The sequence below is a fragment of the Phocoena phocoena genome, chromosome 8 (genome assembly GCF_963924675.1).
Source record: "Phocoena phocoena chromosome 8, mPhoPho1.1, whole genome shotgun sequence".
NCBI lineage: Eukaryota > Metazoa > Chordata > Mammalia > Artiodactyla > Phocoenidae > Phocoena > Phocoena phocoena.
The window spans coordinates 60856406-60872171 of record NC_089226.1 but is presented as its reverse complement, the minus strand read 5'-3'; the positions used below and the strand labels follow the sequence as shown (position 1 = coordinate 60872171).

The following is a 15766-nucleotide window of genomic DNA, read 5'->3' as shown; positions in this document are numbered from 1 at the left end:
AGTTCAACATCAGTTTCACTGGGTCAAAATTAAGAACATTCCTCCAGAGGCTCTAGGGGAGAGTATATTCCTTGCCTCTTCCAGCTTCTGGTGGCTCCTTTGCTTGTAGCCACATCACTCCAATTTCTGCCTCTATCTACACACTGCCTTCTTTTCTTCTGTATGTATCATATCTCCCTCAACCTCTCTCTTATAAGGATATTTTTACTGGATTCAGGGCCCACCTGAATAATTCAGGATAATCTCCCTATGTCAAGATCTTTCTTAATCATAACTGCAAAGACTCTTTTCCTTATAAAGTAACATTTACAGGTTCCAGGGATTAGGACCTGATATCTTTGAGCAGTACTAGATTATTCTTAGCATTTTGCTCTTCCATATAAACTTTAGAATCAGCATGTTGAAATTCTGACTGGAATTACACTGAAACTATAGATTAACTTGGAAAAAACTGACATTGTTACAATATTAAATCCATTTATGAATATAAGATCATTCTCCATTTATTTGTTTTTTAATGTCCTTCAATTACGTTTTAGAGTTTTTTCCTTAAAAGCCTTACACACCTTTCATTAGATTTATTCTTGGGTACCTTCCAGTATTATGATATGTTTTAAACTTAAATCTTCTAACAGCTAAAATACAGAAACTCAACTGATTAATTTATGTTGAATTTACATCCAGATATTCTGCTGAAATCTCTTTTTAATTCTAATAATTTGTAGATGCTCTTCAGGAATCATTACAGTTTCGTTCCTTCATTTCCAATCTTTTTTTTTCTTATCTTACAATGCTGGCTCAGGCCTCCACTACAATGCTGAAAACAGAGGTCCAATAGATCTAAGTTTTTAGTGGATTATCTTTTACCAAATAAAGGAAGTTATTTTCTGTATCTATTTTGCTAGGTTTTTTTATTATGAACGTATTAAATGATATAAAATGTTAGTGCAACGAAGTACATTAATACACTTTTTGATGTTAGCATATCCTTGAGTTCCTTGGATAAAACAAACTTGCTTAGGGTGTATTAGTCTTTTTTTTTTTTTTACAAATTACCAGACTCTGTTCCAATGTTTCCTTTATCAGAAAATGGCACCATAATAAATCCTGTTACTCTACCCATAAACTCAGGAACCACTCTTGACTCATATCCAAATCATCAAATTCTATCAATTTTACCTCCCAAATCTCCTGAATTTGTCTATTTCTCTCAATCTCTACTTTCACCTCCCTAACCCAAAATACCATAATCTCTCAAACAGACTACGATTAGTCCTCTAATGACTGTCAGTATTTACTTTTATAAAAAAACTTTATTGAGATATAATTCTCATACCATACAAGTCCCCGTTTAAAGTGTACAATTAATGGTTTTTAGTATATTCACAGAGTTGTACAACCATCACCACAATCATGTTTAAAATTTTATTATCGGCATTTGTCTCTCTTCAATTCATTTACCACACTGCAGTAAGAGAGCTTTCCAGAAAGTAAATCTCATTTTATAAGAACAGGAGCGATTAAATGTATATCAGGGCTTCCCTGTGGCGCAGTGGTTGAGAGTCCGCCTGCCGATGCAGGGGACATCGTGCCCCGGTCCAGGAGGTCCAGGAGGATCCCACATGCCGCGGAGCGGCTGGGCCCATGAGCCATGGCCGCTGAGCCTGCACGTCCAGAGCCTGTGCTCCGCAACAGGAGAGGCCACAACAGCGAGAGGCCCACGTACCGCAAAAAAAAAAAAAAGTATATCAAAGTAATTTTTAAGTGATGAACTGCCTAGTTTCTTCAGGTCAAGGTTTATTTCCCTAGCAAAAGCATTTCAGAACATTAAAAGCGACTATAGATGACACATACCTAGAAAGTTGTGGGCGGTTGGTGCCAGCATTGAAGAGAGTGGGAGAGGCATGGGTAAACCACTTCTCAGAGAGAAGGTTGTATGTTTCAATAGCAGCATCAATATCTTCTTTGTGAATGCCCACAGATACCCTCATCAACATATGCTGTGGTCTTTCAGCCACTAAAAACAAAAGAGGAATTTTCACATAATGGGACATGTGAGAAAAACTAGGCTGAGATATGTACTTGAGTCAAAAAAAGGAACACCAAAAGACAATTTTAAAAATTTTACACCAATAAGCAGCAAAATTATTCATAAACTAAACATGAAGTTTAAAATGTTAGAGTTTAAATAGAAGTGCTAAGGCTAATAGCTCAAAGCTCTATTTTCAATATAATGAGTAGAAAATGTACCACACAAACACATTCATGTCTCACCTTTTCCACTGATCTTCAACAAATAGGATCGCTCCAGCGTCTAGAAAAAGCAAAACAACAAAAAACTTCCAGGGCATAGTTTTTAAAGACATAGTAGATATATCATTCACAATAAGGCAATCTTTTTAAATCTTCTCCGTTTTTAATATAATCTTAAATGACAAGAATAGCGTATTTAGTTTTACTAGCTTTAGCTTGGAACATTATCAATTGGCTATTTGTTTTGGAAAAGACTGCCTGAAAATTTCTGGAAAAAGCCAGCTCTATGTTAACATGTATAATGTTAATAGCAGATGTTGTAGTATTCATCACCACATCATAATGGTTAACATTTACGAAGTGCTTATAACAGGCTAGGCATTGATCAAAGTAGCACACACACTCACTCCTCAAGAGAATTTGCTGTTGAAATTTTATTATTATCCCCATTCTAAAGATGAGGAAACTGAGGACAGAGAGATTAAGTATCTTGCTAATAAGAAATGGAGCAGAGATTTGAACCCAGGTGGTCTGACACCAACATTCATGTTCTCAATCACTACATAATACTGTTTATCCACACAAAAGTACCTAGAAAAGCACTTGGCACATAGTAGGAATTCAATAAACAGTTGTTGCATAAACAGTAGAATATGGAATCATTCTGGCAAATTACCTGCATAACTCCAAAGGTATCCAGAAGTAATATTTGGAAAACTTGAAAACTGCAAATGAATAAGCTATCTTTCCTTAATTCAAACAACCACCACCACTCTAACCCCACTAATCCCACAGGTCCCCCAACTCTCAACAAATTTCTACCTCTATAATTATATCACTAAAACATAAACAAAAACCTGTATTTCCTGATTCAAGGAGGAATTCCCACTCATTTGAAACCCATTATTTACCTTAAAGCCAAAGTAATTATAAGAGAAATCTCGGTCATAGATAATGGCAGAATTCAGGCGCTGGTGAAGGTAAAAAAAAAAATCCATAATTAAGATAATTAGATTTATTTTCACAAACTCTGGTATCTTTCAGCCCTGACTTCAGAACTAAAATTGACATAGAATATAAAAGAGATAACACTAAGTATTACTTAGTATAGAATAGAAATCCATACCTGATGTCAAGAAAAAAAAATTATATAAATTGAGTATCCTAATTAGGTTTAAAAACATGTACATTAAAGGACTAGAAGAAAACATTTAAGTATAAGTTGTATATAAGTAAAAATACATATGACTTACCAAACTTTCCCTATTATGTTTACAGTACATCTCTGAAGAAGGAAAGAACATGAGCATAAAAGGGACTATATTATCACCCTTAAACATGTTTTTAGATTAGCTATTACTCCAAAAGTATCAGAGCCATATAATTAATAATATGTATTTTTATCTTCCATTTTAAACTGCACATAACAATATATAAGATAAATAATTACGTTAATTCTAAGGCTCATCAAATCCATGGTCCTTTAACAGGTTTTAAACAAACTACTGCTGTGACAGTAATATTTTAAAGCAGAACTGGCCATTGTTACAGGCTTTTGTAGGCTATAGAGCCATTTAAAGAAAACAAAAGCAATTTAGGTACAAATAATCATTTTGGATAGAGAAATGTGGAGCCAGTCTTTCAAAATACTATCAGTATTTCCATATAAGGATCCATGTCCAAGGACTTGAAAAATCTGTACAAAACTCTTCCTTACTAAGTCCGGGCGCCATAACTACTGAGCCCGCGCTCTAGAGCCCGAGAAATACTGCTTTACACAGTATATTTCAACATTTTCCAAATTCCATTCATTCAGGTATCATCTCATCTCCATGATTTGTGTTAACTACCATCCATTCTATTAAGACTTTCATTCTCACTTTTTTTGACTTTAATAAGTTTATTTGAAAAAGAAATTTGTGGGAATTCCCTGGCAGTCCAGTGGTTAGGACGCTATGCTTTCACTGCCGGGTTCAATCCCTGGTAGGGGAACTAAGATCCCACAAGCTGCAGGACGTTGCCAAAAAAAAGAAGGAAACTTGTATGTTGATTCCATAAGTGGAAGACTAGTATAAGTTGTCATAAAATGAAAACCATAATAGGGAGGGTGGGAGGGAGGGAGACGCAAGAGGGAAGAGATATGGAGACATAAGTATATGTATAACTGATTCACTTTGTTATAAAGCAGAAACTGACACACCATTGTAAAGCGATTATACTCCAATAAAGATGTAAAAAAGAAAAACAAAACTCTTCCCTTCCTCTTAAATTTTTAAGGGCATCTTTGTTGCCAAAGACAGGTAGGGGCCTTGCATGAAAAATGGAGAATTGAAATACTTGATTATCAATATTTATTTTTTAGACACAGGTTTTTGCTGTCGTCATTTTATTTTTGTTTTTCACCTGTCTTCAAGATTATACATATGAACAACACACAACTCAGTTTCCTCTCAGTCTCTTTAACATCAGATACATATTTAGAGACAGCCGACTAATCATTCTATTACCTACAGTTAAAAGTGGTTTCTAATCTGTGTGGATATCCATGGTAAATAAATCCTGTGTGCAAAAGGGCTGGCTGGACCTACCCATCTTTTCCCTTCTGTTCTTTGGGATGTAGTTAAGAAAGGGGTTGAAACACAAATGGATAATTTTTAAGTTGCTGAGCAAGAAGATCTTTCAAAATTTTACCTGAACCACCCTTTTGGAAGTCAGTTTAGCAATGTCTACTAAAATTTTAAATGTACATACTCTTTGGCTCAGCAATTCCACTTAAGGAATTTACCTTACCGATACACTCATCTACAAGTAAAGCGCTACCATACAAGGATATTCACTGCAGTGAAAAATGGTAAACAAATATTCATCACTAGAGCAATTCTTATATATATGTATAATGATGATACAGCTATAGAATGGAATTCATAAACGCTAATAAAGAACTATCTCTAAGATATACTCGCAAGTGAAAAAGTAACAGAAAGAATAGTATGCACAGTACACTACCACTAAAAGGAAAAATAAAGGTACACATACGTGTATTATAGAACAGCTCTGGAAAAATACATTTTAAAATGACAAAATGTTGCTGTTTCTAGAGAGGAAAACTAGGATTCAGAGAAGGAGAAAGAATTACTTTTTACCTCTATCTCTTGTAGTGTTTAAAGTTTTTTAAATGTGCTTATTTTCTTAAAAAAAAAATCTATAAAAAATTTTTCACCAAAGCATTATACATACATCTTTATTGGCCAAAACAATATCCACTGTTGACTTGGCCACCATGGGAGAGTGCTTGCCATTATGTGGATTTATGTAGTTGAAGAGGTCTTCCATTACATCTAAAAACAAAACAACAGAAAATTAAAATATCAAAATCACTTAACAGCTAATTCAATCTTCAGGTAACAGTTTACAACAGTGGTTCTCAACCGTTTTTCATCCCAACCCACCTTAGTACCTAGCACAGAAAGTGCTCAATGAACATACACACGTCTAATAAATATATAAGGAAATATATATATTTATAAGCTAAATCTTCCAGAGTTAGAGTGAGCATAGGCTCCTGTAGTTTGAAGAAGACTGCCAGATGATTCTGACATAAAACCCCATTGAGAATTACTGGTTGAAAATAAAGAAAAACAGAAATTATAACCTCTTCTCAAGTTTTTTTTATCCTAACAAAACAGACACTCAACTTAAAATTCAAAACCTATCATCCCAGTCATTTTACTTCTATAAATGCACATTTAGTAATAAGCCCTCTCTCTTCCAGACATCACAGCAGTATTTAGTCCTCTGCATTTATACATATAATACACATATACACAAAGCTGGCATTCTGACTGAATTTGACTTGAATCCATAGTCAATTTCGGGAGAACTGACATCTTTACAATAAATCTACTGAAGAGTGAGATATAATGTTTAAGTCCCCATATAACAGATCTCGAATTGAAAGCTGAAAGATTTCTACTCTCAGTCTACCAGCTGACTTCTTATATACCACCTTTTATATATTATTATTATTTATTATATAAATAATTACAAATTATTTAACCTTCCTTTGCCCACATTCCCTGAGCTATAAAATGGGAGTGCTGACTAATGGTGACAAAAGACTGACTGTAACACTTTGTTTAACCCAGAAATTATCAATAAATATTATTCTTTTTTCCAACCACACCACCACCAAGCATCTAAAGATGGGTTTCAAAAAAAAAAAGAAACAAAAAGATAAAGAAAAGTATCCACTGACCCTTCCATGCAGCAGGTCAGCAGCATGGAGAAATAGGAAGTTCTAGTCTCCCTCTGCCACTAACCTGCACACTTTGCTTTTTTAAACAAGATGGAATTTCTCTTTTTGACACTCAAGGTTTCATTCTAGTACCCTTATAAATTTTCTGAAAATACTAAATTCTTTCTAACTTTTTCCTCTAGACTCACCACTGAATACTTTCTTTGTTTCTTTGTGCAAGTTAGAGACGGCAATCCTTGCTGCCAGGATGGCATAGTCAGGGTGCTTAGTAGTCAAGGTCGCAGCTGTTTCAGCGGCCAAAGTATCTAGTTCCACAGTAGTGACCCCACTGTATAAGCCTTGGATTACTTTCATGGTGATCTGAGCCTATAAAAGCAAAACCAAGAATTACTTGTGCTTTCCCAAGAACCAACAGCTTCCTTAAGAGAGCAATGAAGAAAACAATCAATTTATATCAAAATAAAAGACAACTTCCTTTTATGAAAAATTATCTTTCAGAATGGTGGGCTGTGGAAAATTTAGTAATGAGAATTCATAAGCCAATAGAGCTGCTAGAAAATGCATACTACATATACAATGAAGAAGTGTGGAACGAAAGAAAGAGAGAAAGAGAAAGAAAGAAAGCGGGGGGAGGAAGGGAGGAAGGAAGGAAGTTAGTTTTAAAATCTAAGTAGAGCTTTTACAGAGATTAACAGTCACACAGGGAAACAGCTGAAAACAGACCAATGATTCTATAATTATTTCCCCATCTTTTATTCAAATTCTCTCTATATAATCAGGGTTCACGCTACATACTTACCCATTTTGCCCCAATTCTACCTAAGGACAAGTACGGGAAAGCAAATGAATCAAACTTTAATCATTCCAATGAAAGGAGATGAAGATATAAGTTAGAGTTGGGGCTGAGTCATCAAATAATTTAATGGCTACTCCTTCTTTAATATTTCACAAATTACAAAATATCTCAACTTTCATGATCTTCTCTGACATTTCACAATTACCTGTGAGATGGGTATATAACTATCACCACTTTACATGAGGAACCAGGTTACTGGGACTTGCCCAAGCTTTACTATCTAAGTCTTCTGGCTCCACATCCCATTCAACCTCAATGCATTTCACTGTTTTCAAGACCGTACTGTAAGAGATACCCCTCTTTAAAACACACGATGCTAATACACATATATATGGAATCTAAAAAAAAAAGGTTATGAAGAACCTAGGGTCAGGACAAGAATAAAGACGCAGACCTACTAGAGAATGGACTTGAGGACACAGGGAGGGGGAAGGGTAAGCTGGGACAAAGTGAGAGCGTGGCATGGACATATATACACTACCAAATGCAAAACAGATAGCTAGTGGGAAGCAGCCGCCTAGCACAGGGAGATCAGCTTGGTGCTTTGTGACCACCTAGAGTGGTGGGATAGGGAGGGTGGGGGCGGGGAGACGCAAGAGGGAAGAGATATGGGGATATATGTATATGTATAGCTGATTCACTTTGTTATAAAGCAGAAACACACCATTGTAAAGCAATTATACTCCAATAAAGATGTTAAAGAATAAATAAATACATAGATAAATAAAACACACAATGTACAAGTCAAGAAAGACAAATTCGGGGCTTCCCTGGTGGCGCAGTGGTTGAGAGTCCATCTGCCAATGCAGGGGACATGGATTCGTGTCCCGGTCCGGGAGGACCCCACATGCTGTGGAGCAGCGGGGCCCGTGAACCATGGCCACTGAGCCTGCGCGTCCGGAGCCTGTGCTCCACAACGGGAGAGGCCACAGCAGTGAGAGGGCCACGTACCGAAAAAAAAAAAAAAAAAAAAAGACAAATTCCATGTTGTATATATGTATGTGTTTACTGAATCTTTAAAAAAAAAAAAAAAAGATTAGGGAATTTCCCAGTGGTCCAGTGGCTGTGTCTCCAAGCTTCCACTGCAGGGGGCACAGGTTCAATCTCTGGTCGGGGAACTAAGATCCCACAAGCCATGCAGCCGCAAAAAAAAAAAAAAAAGAAAAAACAGATTAATCCAACAGAAAATGAATGCCATTTCCCAGTTGACAAAAGCATGCCCCCTCAAAAAAAAGTGTGTAATTACTAGTTTAAAATCTATTCCAATTAAATTTCAGACCTAAGCTAAGGTTGCTCCTGATCACTTTCTTCTCAGATCCAACAATTAACTCATGTTCAGTAACAGAGTAGTGAAGTCTTCTAAATGATTTCTGGTGCTATGTGGCAAGTAATCAGAACTCAGAATAAAATAACGCCTGTGTGCTAATAACCATGCCAGATCTAAAAACACATAGACTTTTTCAACTAAATCTACCCTAGAAAGCTCGAGTCAGCTCTAGCACACCTGCACTCTGAAATGTGCGCATGAGGCAATAGAACACCTACGAGTCAAGATACCTAGGTTCTTCTTCCTACACTCCCACTCACTTGTACAAGTCACTCCCCTTCACTTTGGACCTTCCTTATCTATAAAACAAGGAAGATGAAATACGATGATCTCTCAGGTTCGTTCCAACTCTAATATTCTACTATCCTAATTATTGTCTAGATTTCTAAATGTAAAAGGGAATTTCTAATAAGCATATTTTAAAGCTGTATAAAATTATTTTCTTTTGACCATTTTGGTCAATTCAATATTTATTGAGCATCTAATTATATATGTGTTAAGCATTGTGGATATCACAAGAACAAGATACAGGCCTCCCCAGCAACTCTCGGGGAGGACAAAGACATATAATTAATTTCTATACTAGGTGATTAACGCTATGAAGCCAGCACAAGTGCTAGAGTAGTACAGATAAAATACCTAAATAAGGATGGGGCAGTATGGGTTTAAAAAAAAGAAGGTTCTTAGAGACTCCGTTTAGTAAGATCATTTTGAAAGCCATGTGGAAGATGTATTTGAAGACTGCAAGATGAGAGGAAGACCAGAAGAACACTTCAGAGACCACTACAGATAGCAGTCTAGATAAGAGATGCTGAGGGTCTAGAGTAGAGGAGTTATAGAAAGAGAAAAGCACAGCAACTTGCTTATGAATAGCTGGCTCTCCTTAATTTAAAAGCTGGCCATGAAATCTATTTTATATTACTTTTATATTACTCTATATTACTTTAATATATTCTTTCTACATAGATAACAGAAAAGCAAATTTCCAACCAGTTTCTACCCAAATGACCACAATTCCAAAACAAGTTTTTCCACTTATGAATAAAATAATTTACTCAAAGAACTCGCTAATATGAAATGTTAATGTCAAGTTTTCCTCTTTGCTCACTTTTATAGTTCTCTGAAAAGTCAGAACTCACAGCACAGAACAAGACTTAGAAAAAAAGTTTTGTTTCGTTTTGTTTTGTCTGTTTTATTTTTTTTGCCACGCCACACGGCTTGAGGGATCTTAGTTCCCCGACCAGGGATTAAACCCAGGCCATGGCAGTGAAAGCACCATGTCCTAACCACTGGACCGCTAGGGAATTCCCAGGAAAAAAGAAAGTTTTAAGCAATAAATTCACATTTTATATCCAAGGCCAAACCAAAATATAGAGCAAGTGAGTGAAGGGCCAGAGATAAGAGACAAGTAAAAAGAAGCACATGAAGCAAGGAACCCAAGATATAAAGCCTATTTACTTACAGGATCAACAAAGTCCATATTGAGTCCATAACAAAGCTTCTGGATTCGAGATGTAATTTTGTCAAACATAACTCGCTCTTGGCGGCCATCTAAAGAATCAAACCATAAATTCATGTTAGCACTTAATAAGATAGCAATGTCAAAGAATCAAATGTAATCAGCATGTAAACTTTTTAAATTGGCCAACATGAAACGCAATTTCATAGATAAAAGATTCAGACCCCCAATAGTTCATCGAGAGATTATTTTTTCATCTTCAAAAAGTAGGGATTCTATACTGATTCTTCCCTTACATTATACATCAGATGGATTCTTGCAATAAATTTCCCTACCCCACCTTGTCCAAATGACAGGCAGAATTATTCTTTAAAACTTAAGTCAAAATCATATTACTACCCACTGCCGCCCAATAGAGGTTTATCATCTCCTTCAGAATCAAGTCAAAATCATTACAACAGTCCACAGAATCCTACACAACCTGCCTTGTGTGCCCCCTTTGCCAACTTCATCTCCTACTCTCCCACCTTCCTCACTCACCATACCCCACAACCCTGGCTCCTTGCTATCTATAACTCTTTTAGGTCTTTGCTCAATGTCACCTTCTCAATAAGGCTTTCCCAGATCACTCTATTTTAAACTGCAATGCCCCAAACACAGCCTTGCTCCTCTTTATGCTCCTTCTATGCTTTATTTTTCTCTATAGCACTTACGGTCATCTGACATACTCTATGTTTTACTTACGTATTTGTTTATTGTGTGGCTCTCCGCATCCACTAGAATACAATTTCCAAAAAGAAAAAGATTTTTGTCACGGTTTATGTACCAATGTATTCCCCAGTGCCCAGACCAAAGACCAAGGCCTACCACATAGTAGGTACTCAAATATTTATTGAATGCTAAATGATTTATAAACCTGTCTCCATTCTAACATCTTCATGATAAATTTGGCTTACATACTCTCCTAGAGTAATTAGTGATTTTGAATTTACTTCACACCATGTAAAGAAGTACTTCTTTCTATTTGTAACTCAAAACAATCTTCCAGAGGCAACCTCTTAGTTTTTATTTTGGAGATACGGAAGCATATACATATGGATCTCATCTAGTTAGTCCTTTTATGGTTTTGGACTTAGGTCCTATTGCTCTTTGCTCTTCCTAACAAAAAGTCCTGGCTGGCCCAAGGACTTTCTCAAATATTTGATAAAGAATAAATAAACAGTAAGATACCACTAGTAACCCATCACCAATAGAACAAGTTAGTTTTTCTTAAACACTGATATATTAACTAAGATAGCCCTTCTCTTTCTGATCACCACTGTGACCTTTTCTAACCAGACTCACATATGCCAGTGTTTAACTCTGGAATACAGTTAATTAGCTGGCCTACACTGGGACTGAGCCCTCAATGCTCTACCAGCTGGTTAGGCAGACAGGTGACCACAAGGCAATATTAGCAAACTGAGAATCTACAGCTGCCAAATTAATCAGGAAAGTACAATGGCAACTGTCTTAATTCACACTGGAAAGTGGAGGCACACTAAGGGGCTGAAGGACCAATGAGCCACTGTTCTCTAGCCTATCATTCCTCTTGGTCATTTTTTTCAACCCACATGTTGATTTTATCATATCACTAATCCCTGCTTACATTATTATCCTCTCAAACAAGGCCTTCCTTAATTTGGTACCACATCTCCTCTACTGTTCCTTGTGAAATAGCCTAAGTCCCAACAGGGCCTCCCATTCCCACATCCATATCACTGCTTATACCTCACTCTGCCTAAAAGTCCCTCTTCCACCTTTCCATACATCTAACTCCTCCTCACTATTCAACTCTCACCACATCCATGAAACCTGTCCCAACAACTGTAACCCACATTGACCTCTTCTTCCTGTGAAATCCTCTAGAACACTAATTGTCTGATTTCCTCTTGGGTGTAAGCTGTCTTTTTTAATTCCTCTCTCTTCAGGATGACTTTGCTAATACTGTGAGACCAAGGATGTGCCTCTTCTACAAGATATGAACTTTCTATTCCCTCTACCTGCAACGTTCAGCCCACGGACCTTCACATAGCTGACTCTTAGTATTTATTCAGGGCTCAGATCAAATGTCAGCTCCCTCCCTGAGGATACAAACCAAGATTACTTTCTCATTCATCTTTATCACATTACCCTGTTTTACTACCATCATCTCACTAACCACTATCTGGAATTAACTGACTCTTACATGTTTACTTGTTTCTTATATACACTTAACTACTGTCACTCACCGCAGAATGTAAACTCCAATGAGAAAAGGGATTTAGCTTGTTTTGTTCACTGCTGAATCCCCAGCACCTAAAACAGTTCCTGGCATAAAGAGATGCTGAATACAGTCAGCCCTCTGTATCCATGGGTTCCACATGAACAGATTCAACCAACCGTGGATCATGTACAATTTACGATCCGCAGTTGGTTGGAGCCCTGGATGGGGAACTGGAACTCACAGATGCAAAACCCACCGAGGCCGAGGGACTGCTATGGGACTTGAGCATAAACGGATTTTGGTATCCACAGCAGGTCCTGGAACCAAATGCCCACGGATACTGAGGAATGACTGTAAATACCTTCTGAATAATTGAATGAATGGGCTTCTATAGCCTGTACTTTACCTATTAGAATATTGAACATATTTTATTATATTATTGTTCTTGTCTATCTTTCTCAATTGATTGTAAAGATTTTTGAAAACAAGACCTATGTCTGCCTACTCACCACTGTAACCTCAGTGCCCAGCACAGTATCCACACAGATCTGTAAAATATAGTAACACAGTGGGCTGTAAAGGGAATTAGAAAGGATGGGAGGGAGGAAGGGAGAAGAGAGGGAGGGATAGACAAAGGATATGGAATAGAAGAGATTATCAGAGGGCAAACAGATGCTTTAAAAGGTATTATTTTGCAAACTTTTGTTTCAGTTTTATGTAAATATTTACTTATACATGTGTGTGTACTCAGTCATGATGTAAAATGCACAGTTTTGAAAACACTATACTAAAGTCCAAAGCACACTTTTCAACTCAGCTACACTGCATTTGTTCCATTGGTTCTCAACTTTTTTTTTTAACCTTAATCTCCTTGAGCAATACGATACTGTCTCACCAAGAAAAATAGCCCAAGACAGCAGATGAGAAAAACTCATCTACTATTCCCTTCTGTTATCTAACAATTTTCATATGGATTATTCCTGCATCCCTAACAGCCCTAAGATCATGGAAGATGGAGATGCCTTCTCCCTCTATTATTTCCCTCATGATGCTAAGCAAGATATTAGCACATTCAGTAAGTAATACCTTAGGTAGGCTGCTAGTTGCCCTCTTGAATAATCACATTAAGATTAACAAAACCTACATGAGTTAGTCTGCTACTACACTATCACGCCAAAAATGGGGGGGGGGGTGGATACCCTAAGCAAATTAAAGATCAAAAATAAAATAAAGAAACAAATCTAAGTACAATGTTGTATATTAACAAGCCTTTACAGATGAACCAGTTTGCAAGGCAGAAATAGAGACACAGATGTAGGGAATAAACCTATGGACAACAAGGGAGGAAAGTGCTGGGGGGCGGGGGGGGGTGTGAATTGGGAGACTGGGATTGACATATATACACTAATATGTATAAAATAGATAACTAATAAAAAAGAAAAGAAAAGAAATGAAAAAACAAGGTTGGCAGAGTCTAGCAGCAAACCATCTGGATCATATCAGGTTCTCTGAAGGAATGAGAAACAAAATAAGACCTGCCTTTTGTTTGTTGTAGATAGTACTTTTTAAACCACAGTATTTGAAAGTGGACCCAAAAGGTTAAAAATGCAACACAGAGGTGTTACCCACTCCAGAGATCTAAGTCCACAAGTTGTCAATTCATCTGTTACAGATTTATCATAAGGGCTCCTCATACTTACATACTTTTTTCTAAAGGTTTAAAAAACTGAATGCTCCTCTCTCACTCACAGGTACGGACCAATAAAAGTACACTACGTATTTTGATCTTTGGTCTCATCAGCTAAAATGGGAGACTTGGGAAATTCAGAGAATGATGTTCTAAAGATACTGATGCCAGGAAGGTCCACCACTGTCCATCTCTCAGCTGTACGCCACCTAGTTACAACCAAATCAACTACCTGCCTACTCACAACACTCATGATATCCTATATTTTAAAATAATTATTCTCATCCACTCATGAATGAGCATCTATATTCATGGCAGGTCCTGTGCTAAGTGTGGGCATAAAGTCCTCATCTTTGAAACACTCACAGCCTAGTGGACAAAACAATCAGTCAATCAGTGTTCACTAAGTGCCTACAATTTTGAAATAACTTCTTTGCTTCAACAGAAGCAAGTAGAGTCGACTCAAAACGTGTTCGTACCTGTCCCATATGGTTCTCTGTTAAGAGTATGTTTTGCTCTTGTTTTCCAACCTGATTAAATCTTTTCCGGAGGCAAGTCTGTCTCCTCTTATAATTAATTTCACAGAATCAAGCAAAGGACTGACACAAAGGAAGGTACTCAGCAAGCCTAACAGGAAATAAGTGTTGAGGAAGAACACAAGTCCCTGGCCCTTCCCGGTCCCCCACGCTGCCAGAAGATGTCTTGGCCACCCTACTCTAATTCCATATCTCTTCCCATCAAGGGTAAGGCCAGCCAGTCCCGATCCCAAACTCCTCTGGAACCACTCCTGGGGCAAACAGCAACACATCCCTCACGAAGGGCAAACTCCGTGGAGATGTCTGTATCTGAGCCTGACGTTTTTCACCCCACAAAAGAGCTCAGGAAGCTGCTGGGTGCCCGTGTAGGGTGCAGAGCCCCTGCTTCACTAGATCCCCCCGTGCCTAGGACAGGTGACCAAGCCTTTCAAATAAAACTCTGTTGTTCGCTATGGGTTCGAAGCCTGGCCTCACCAGCATCGAACCGGGTGACCGTGCAGTCTCCGCACCTCTCTCTGCGCTTCAGTATCTTCACCCGCTAGGCGGACCCAATTACCCCTACCTCAGGGGCTCCCGGTGAGGAATCAAGTACCGCCTGCAAAGAGCTGTGCGCGCACAGCTACTATTCGCTAAAGGGAAGGTGTCACTCTTTAGACATGCGGCCGGATGGCAGAGCCACGGGGCGCAGACTAAAGGCCAGAGGGGGGTTGGGGACAGACTGAGAAAGGGCAGGAGCCCGAGAAGGTGACAGGGCGGGAAGCTGCCGCCGGCAGCGCGGGAAGCGGCGGAGGCGGGCGGGCGCGGCTAACTGCTAGGGCGGCGGCAGCCCGCGTACCTCCCCCACCGCCCCCTCCCCGGCCTCTCACCTCGCTTGATAACATGCATCGCAGCTAGTGGCTGAGGCGCCGAGGGATGCGAGACGCGGCTGCAGCTCCGAGGCGCCGGCAGGATCGAGAAGGTGGCAGAGTGCGGAAGGTCAGGCTCGAGGGGTTGCTCGGGTGCAGGGCCTGGCGTTAGGGCCAGAGCGCACTTTCCCTCCACAGAGCAGGGCAAGGCAATCCGAATCCTCTTCCCGCTCCCGCCAGCCGCAACGCAAAAGCGGCGCGACAGAGCTCGCAGGAAGTTATACGACACTGCCAGCGCCGCGG

General features: G+C 38.6%; 1 protein-coding gene across 2 annotated transcripts in view; it reads right to left on the bottom strand.

Moving 5' to 3' along the window:
* The window catches only part of RRM1 (ribonucleotide reductase catalytic subunit M1), a 34590-nt gene extending 18883 nt beyond the window's left edge, over positions 1 to 15707 (bottom strand). Inside the window, exons 1-7 of one of the 2 annotated variants that reach the window (XM_065883274.1) lie at positions 15485 to 15707; positions 10154 to 10242; positions 6697 to 6874; positions 5491 to 5591; positions 3165 to 3224; positions 2275 to 2314; positions 1855 to 2017 (exon numbers count right to left, since the gene is read on the bottom strand). In XM_065883274.1, coding sequence (XP_065739346.1) covers positions 1855 to 2017; positions 2275 to 2314; positions 3165 to 3224; positions 5491 to 5591; positions 6697 to 6874; positions 10154 to 10242; positions 15485 to 15503 — 650 coding nt within the window. In that variant the 5' untranslated portion in view covers positions 15504 to 15707. Of the gene's footprint in view, positions 1 to 1854; positions 2018 to 2274; positions 2317 to 3164; positions 3225 to 5490; positions 5592 to 6696; positions 6875 to 10153; positions 10243 to 15484 lie in introns of both variants that reach the window. The other variant, XM_065883275.1, reaches the window with a different exon arrangement.
* Positions 15708 to 15766: the final 59 nt, after the last annotated feature.